Here is a 7,708-nt window from a genome sequence, read left to right as displayed (position 1 = left end):
CGCGGCGGGATGATGTCGGGGTTGTGCGGGGCGGCGGAGGAGAAGGCGGGCTCCAGACAGCGACTCCAAGTGAAGGTGAGACTCGCTTTCGGGTGTTTTCGCCGGGAGTCTGTGCCTCGGGGGTCGGAGCGGCTCGGGGACCGGGCGCCCCGCACTTCCACTCCCCGCAAACGACTTCCCTCCCTGGGCATCGTGTGGCTCCACGGGCTTCCCCCGGTTTCCTTCAGAAGGGAAGCCGACCCCTGCTCTGGTCTTCTTTTAGGGAGTCCAGGCCTTCCGGGGCAGAGGAAGGTTCTTTTGAACCCCAGGAACAGTGGAGGGTGGGGTCAGGGACTGGACATCAGCTTCTCGCTCTGGGAACAGGTCCAGCTACTCGGGCGCTGACAGCTCGGGGAGCCGTCTCAGTTGCAAGTTATAGCCATGACGGTATCATCATTGGGCCGGTGGACTCATATGGGCAAGAAATGTGTCCAGTGTAATAAATAATTCTGTTTGGGTTAATACATTTGGTGTCTAGATTCTGGATGGGAGAAGTTATAGATTATCAATTTGGATTTCTGTTGTCATTATGAAATAGGAATTAGACTTGTTTGCACTGATCTGTAAGCAAAGGTACAGGACCTGGGATTCTAAAACTCTCTTTCTTTATTGGTCTGAATAGGTGCATGAATATAAAGAAAACCAGGATGTCGCTGACGTATCTCAGAGACTAGTTTTAGAAAAAACAGCTAAGGTGTGTCTGGTCCCCTTTTCACTCAGTGATTACAAGCCAGATGCATTTAAGCTCCCCAAATCCCTCTTAGATAAGAATTCTAACCATGAAGCGGCATGTAAGACATATAAGAAGACCGAAATAAAGAAAACTTTCAGGGAGATTTTAACTCCGAAGATGAAAGCCACCACATCTTCTAGGACAGAATCCACTCTGCAAAAATCATCCTTGGACGTTCACACAGAAAATCACAAACAACACATGAGCACATCGGACACAGGGCTTCTCAGTGTCGAGATGGAAGACAGTCAGGATGGAGACAGCGATGAAGATACATCAGGCCTGGTAAGACTTTAATTACTGTTTACCCACAATTTTCTTATTTTAAAAATAGAAGTTCTGATAATCACCATCAATTGGTTGCATTGATGTGCCGAATAATATTTCCTTTAAACACAAAAAGGAGACAAATGATGGAGTAGAGAAGATACATGAGAAAATTTATTAGTTCTATTTAAAATAATAGTTTGAATCAGCTTAAGAAATTGGGCATCTAATTCTTTTGACTTCTATTGCCTACCAGGAGTGCTGTACTTCATTTAAAGTGACATTTTCTGATTGTTCATTTCTAGTGTATACACATACAACCGATTTTTGTATATTGACCTTGTATCTTGCAACTTTGCTGAGGCCATTTATTCTAATTTTTTTCGTGTGGATTCTTGAGGATTTTCTATATATATAAGATCGTGTCCTCTGCATTAAAGATAGTTTTATTTCTTCCTTTCCAATCTGGATGTCTTTAATTTCTTTTACTTTTTTATTTTTTTACCTGAATGTCCAGGCTAGAAATTTTATGCAAGATAAGATAAAACTGCACCACATGACAAAAAATTGATGGAAGTAGGAGAACAGAAAGTGATGTTAGGGAAAGGGAGATAGGATGATTGAGGTGTTTTTATGAAATAAGAATGCAATTTATACTTTATTGTCTCAGAGGTAAGAACTAGGACCTATGGTGGGACAGCATGGGGTAGATCATCAGTACATTGGACTGGGGGTTGGAGGCCTCAGTTTTAGGCATGGCCACTTCTAAGAAACCATGTGCTTTTAAACAAATCATCTCTGTGTGGAGTGGATTATTTAAGACCCGTGGTTCTCAAAGTTTTAGCCTGTAGTAAAATTACCGGGAGGGCTTGTTAAAACTTGGTTGCAGGGTTCCACCACCAGAGTTTTGTATTAATTTTTTAAAAATTGATTTTAGAGATAATAAGAGGGAGGGAGGGAGAGAGAAAGATAGAGAAACATCGATTTGTTGTTTTACTTATTACTACTTGACTTGATATCAGGCCACTTGTTATTTAATTGGGAAGCCATACAGATATCTGTGATTATCCCACATTCAAACGCTTTTACTCAGTATTTAATAAAGCAGAGTTTATGTGCTATTCGATAAGACATTAAATGAATAGAATAGGTGCAATTTAAAGGAAAGTATACATGCAGAGAATTGAACACCTGGTTTTGTGAGGTGCTTTTGCTATGGATTATGTAAACTAACAGAATCTTTTCGGTGTAATTCATAGGATGATTTTTCAGGATTGTCACCATATGAAAGGAAGAGACTGAAGAACATATCAGAAAATGCAAACTTTTTTGCTTCACTTCAGTTGTCTGAGGTTTGTCTAATTAAAACCAAGATACCTTTCCTCTTGCCAGTAAGTCAGTAAAATATTCACGTATCGGGTTTCATCGTGTCAGGTGAGGGACAGTAAATTAGGAGCAAGTTTTGCACTTAATAGGAAGAGGTTACCATACTTTATTAATTCCAAGACTTTTCTTTCATCTTAATATTTTTGAAATAAGCATCTTAAAACTGTAACTGGCACCTCCTCCCCTCTCTCCTCTGGTGGTACATAAAGTAATGATGGCTTATGAAAAGTTGTCTTGGATTCAAAGAAACAGGGTATGTTTTAGTGGTTTCTTTAATGGATAAAGGAGGAGGAGGGATGGGTTGAAGGATGTGTGGTAGATGAAGGAGAAGACAAGCTTTTTAAAAATATAAATCTTAGACTGTAATGATAGATGGGAATAAGACTTGTGTAGGGAGTGTTAAGGATAAATGGCTAGACCTATACTAATATTTTATAATCATTATAATTAAATGTATAATTTACATGGTGTCTTTACACTGAGCAGTAAACTTCTATGTGTGAGAGAATAACTGTTTAGGAGGATGTGTGATGTTTTCCCAAAAATAATAAATTGAATTCTCCAAATACCAGATTTCCAAATATTCAGTATGTGTTTGCATCTTGAGGGGAGGGTGAGTTAATATAATTTTATATAACTAAATTATATACGTGTGTCATTAATGACAGTTCATGAGAAATTTAGACAGACTATCTCTAATTTTGATTTTAGTTAACAGAAATTATGATTTGATTTATTACATAAGTATAACATAACTTTTCTAGAAAATATCAAACTATGATTGCCTTAGTGGAAGTTAAACCTTTTAATTTGTAATAGTATATTTGATTAAATGTTTAATGTTTAATCCTGTAAACTCATTAGCAACCTGGTTTAAGGCTTCAGAATGTCAGTACTTTAGACAGTATTAGATATTTGCTTTTGTTATTATTATTGTTTTATTTATTTATTTTTAAAATATATTTTATTGATTTTTTACAGAGAGGAAGGGAGGGATAGAGAGTTAGAAACATCAATGAGAGAGAAACATCGATCAGCTGCCTCCTGCACACCTCCTACTGGGGATGTGCCCGCAACCCAGGTACATGCCCTTGACCGGAACCGAACCTGCAACCCTTCAGTCCGCAGGCCAGCGCTCTATCCACTGAGCCAAACCGGCCAGGGCTATTATTATTTTATATATATATTTTTTACTTCAGAGAGGAAGCGAGAGGGAGAGAGAGATAGAAACATCAATGATGAGAAAGAATCATTGATTGGCTGCCTCCTGCAGGCCCCACACTGGGGATCTAGCCCGCAACCCAGTCATGTGCCCTGACAGGGAATCAAACTTGACCTCCTGGTTTCATAGGTTGACGCTCAACCACTGAGCCACGCTGGCCAGGCTGCTTTTATTATTGATTAGAGGCCCAGTGCATGAAATTCCCTTAGCCCGCTTGTGCCCTCTCGCAGTCCGGGAGCCCTCAGGGGATGTCTGACTGACGGGTCATCCTTAGCATTGCCTTGGAGGTGGGAGAGGCTCCTGCAACCGCTGCTGCCCTCGCCAGCTGTGTGCCTGGCTTCTGGCTGGGTGGCACTCCCCCCGTGGGAGCGCACTGACCACCAGGGGACAGCTCCTGTGTTGAGTGTATGCCCCCTGGTGTCCAGTGCGCATCATAGTGACCGGTGGTTCTGCCATTCGGTTGATTTGCATATTAGCCTTTTATTATATAGGGTAGAATAATTATCTCAGGTCTACTACCAAGAGCGGGTATCATTTTAAGGATCTTTATTTCCTGTATAGATCTTAGTTTATGTGGCTATAGTGGCAGATACTTAATGTTTTAAAAGGTAAGCTGTGTATTTATAAGCTATTATTTTTATGTGTATATACTTTGTATATTTTGCAGTCAGCTGCAAGGTTCCGTGAAATGATAAAGAAGAGACAGCCTTCTGAATCCAGAAGGTAAAAGATATGATTTGCAGTGTCTGCTCCATGATATATTGCTGAGTTGTTTTATAATTTGAAAAATGATTCAGCATAGTAAAATAAGTAAGATCAGAAACTCTGTAATTTAATCTTAATCCTTATAATATTTCTGAGAGAATGCTACTTTTTAATAACTAAAGTTCTCATCCTCATCAAAGGAATATAGAGGAAATTGAATCTTGAAAGCTGAATTTTATTTCTATTTAATACTGTTGCTGTTAATGGAGGGAAATCTTTACTTTCACTAAATTATTCTTATTTTTGCCTAGAAAACTATTATTATTTTTTCCCCTTTTTAATAGAATTTATTGGGGTAAGAATGGTTAATAAAATTATATAGATTTCAGGTATACAGTTCTATGATACATCATCGTATATTGTATTTTGTGTTTACCACCCCATGTCAAGTCACCTTCCATTACCATTTATCCCCCTTGTACGCTCTTTTACTTCCTCTCACTGGAAACTGTTATTCTTAAAGATTCTTCTACTTTCTTTTAACTTTTCTGGCTTTTTGTTTCTCAATTTGTTTTCTTTTACATTACTAGAATAAAGGAAGGAAATGAACATTTATTGAACATCTATAAAATACAGTGCAGTGGCCTAAAATTTTTGTCCTATTTTATCTCATTTAATTCTCTCTCTCTCTATGTGTGTGTGTGTGTATATATACCCATTTTATTTCAGAGAGGAAGGGAGAGGAAGAGAGAGATAGAAACATCAATGATGAGAATCATTGATCAGCTGCCTCCTGCACACCCCCTACTGGGGATGGAGCTTGCAACCTGGGCATGTTACTTGACTGTAATTGAACCCGGGACCTTTCAGTCCACAGGCTAATGCTCTATCCACTGAGCCAAACCAGCTAGGGCTTTATCTCATTTAATTCTGATAACAACCAAATGTTGGAGGTAATATATCTATTTTGTGAAATAGAGAACAGGCTCAAAGAGGTAAAGTAATTTGCTTAAGGTCAAAATAGCTCAGAAGTGGAAGTTTTAGGATCTGAGCTCCAGGCTTCCTTAGCTTAAGTTCTATCTACTGCATTTTAGCAGTGCTTATGTATAAATGAAGAATCTAAAAATCTTGGTATCTTCAGATCATTTGTTTAATGCTAATGGTAATGAAATATAGCATCACTTTAATTGGTTTGATTTTTTTAAAACTTATTGATTTTAGAGAGAGGAGGAGGGTAGAGAGAGAGAGAGAAATCGATTTGTTGTTCCACTTATTGGTTGCTTCTGGTATGGGCCCTGACCGAGGATCCAACCCATAACCTTGGCATATCAGAACGATGCTCTAACCCAGTGGTCGGCAAACTCATTAGTCAACAGAGCCAAATATGAACAGTATGACTGAAATTTCTTTTGAGAGCCACATTTTTTAAACTTAAACTATATAGGTAGGTACATTGTTATTAACTTAATTAGGGTACTCCTAAGGCTTAGGAAGAGCCACACTCAAGAGGCCAAAGAGCCGCATGTGGCTCTCGAGCCACAGTTTGCCGACCATGGCTCTAACCAACTGAGCTGCTGGGCCAGGGCCTTGGTTTGATTCTAATACAGGTCAATTAACTTCAGGAAAGCTAAATTTAATTATGGCCATATATTTGCAAGTGTGTAATGTTCGAAGAGGAAAGTTATTAACCCTGCAAAGAAGTAGCACTGGTTATGTTGCCAGCTGATTAATAGCTTTATGTTTGCATATTTTTTATTAGTAAAGATTGGTGATTTGTTCCCAAATTCGTTCTTAGGCAACTTTATTGTTGTGTGAACATCATAGCACTTTTGCAAACCTAAGTGGTATAGCCTACTACTGTAATTATGTCTGCTATACGTTTATACCATAGTAGGTTTGTTTATAGTAGCACCATCACAAATCCATAGTCTATGTATATAAAAGCCTAAGCGACCCTTGCAACTGAATGACCTGAACGACCAGTCACTATGACACGCACTGACCACCAGGGGGCAGACACTCAACAGCCAACCTCCTGTGGCTGGCCAACCACCTGCGGTCCCTCCTTCCCAAACCTCCCCCCAGCCAGCTGGCCGATTGGCCCATCGCCCGTGGCGGCTGCATGGCTTGGTGGGGAACTGAGTGGTGGCGGGATGTCGATGTCTGGCGTCCGTTCCTTCTGTGCCCAGCCCGGCGACTGTTCCCTTCTCTCCTGACCCCACCGGGGCCTTTGTGCCCTGGGCTGGGACAGGGAACCGGGGGTAGGTGGCGGTAGACGCGGCCCCTTTCCCAGAGGGGCCAAGGGCTGGCTCCCTCCTTGGTGCCAGCAGCTGGGGAACTGAGTGGTGGCGGGATGTCGATGTCTGGCGTCCGTTCCTTCTGTGCCCAGCCCGGCGACTGTTCCCTTCTCTCCTGACCCCACCGGGGCCTTTGTGCCCTGGGCTGGGACAGGGAACCGGGGGTAGGTGGCGGTAGACGCGGCCCCTTTCCCAGAGGGGCCAAGGGCTGGCTCCCTCCTTGGTGCCAGCAGCCGACCTTCTGTGCCCTGTCCCTCCCCCCGGCCAGCAGGCCCCAATCAGCCTGCCCACTGCAGTGGCAGTGCGGTGGTGAGGAGTTGGGGGGAGGCGGGGAACTGCGTAGGTGTCTGGTGGCCAGGCCTACGACCCCCACCATGAATCCGTGCACTGGGCCTCTAGTTGTGGTATAAAGCCCTGACAGTAGGCTTTTTTTTTTCTTTTTTTTTTTTTTAAATGCAAGTGCCTGACTGAGGCATTAATTTCAAAGAGACATTCATTTCACAGAGGCATCTGGCCTCAAGGATGGCTAACTAGAATAAATACATTGCCAGCCACTAGATAAAGAGCCAGGCCACCTCCCCATACTTAGAGATCGTGGTTGATTATGACAACTAACCATTTGGGCTACTTGGTTTTGTTTTGTTTTTCTTTTTCTTTTCTAGTGCTTTAAATTCCCACTCTTATGTTTTAAATTCACCAATAAAGAGTGAGGTGGGGGCTAGGGCGAGCCAGCAGGGGTCAATGGGGAGAAAAAAAGGGACATGTATAATACTTTTGACAATAAAGATTTAAAAGAAAACAGAGTGAGCCTGTAAAACCCTATAGTGAGCCCTGGTCAGTGTGTCTAAGTGTTTAGAGCATTGGCCTGTGTACCGAAGGGAAATCAGTTCAATTCCTGGTCAAGGGCACATACCTGGATTGCAGGTTTGTACCCCAGCTCCGGTTGGGGCACGTGCAGGAGGCAGCTGGGTTGTAGGTTTGTTCCTTGATGTGTGGTAGGCAACCAACCAATGTCTCTCTCACATTGAGGTTTTTTTCTTTCCCCCTTCCTCTCCTCCT

General features: G+C 41.8%; 1 protein-coding gene across 3 annotated transcripts in view; it reads left to right on the top strand.

Annotated features, from left to right (window-relative positions):
- WDR76 (WD repeat domain 76) overlaps positions 1-7,708 on the top strand; it is a 36,829-nt gene that overhangs the window by 2,529 nt on the left and 26,592 nt on the right. For all 3 annotated transcript variants that reach the window (XM_005877581.2, XM_014548750.1, XM_014548749.1), the window contains exons 3-5: positions 662-1,057; positions 2,299-2,391; positions 4,315-4,370. In XM_005877581.2, the coding sequence (XP_005877643.2) occupies positions 662-1,057; positions 2,299-2,391; positions 4,315-4,370 (545 nt within the window). The remainder of the gene's footprint in view (positions 1-661; positions 1,058-2,298; positions 2,392-4,314; positions 4,371-7,708) is intronic.

Source organism: Myotis brandtii, unplaced genomic scaffold (genome assembly GCF_000412655.1).
Source record: "Myotis brandtii unplaced genomic scaffold, ASM41265v1 scaffold521, whole genome shotgun sequence".
Classification (NCBI taxonomy): domain Eukaryota; kingdom Metazoa; phylum Chordata; class Mammalia; order Chiroptera; family Vespertilionidae; genus Myotis; species Myotis brandtii.
Note: the sequence above shows the minus strand (reverse complement) of the source record. Positions and strands in the feature narration are given on the sequence as shown.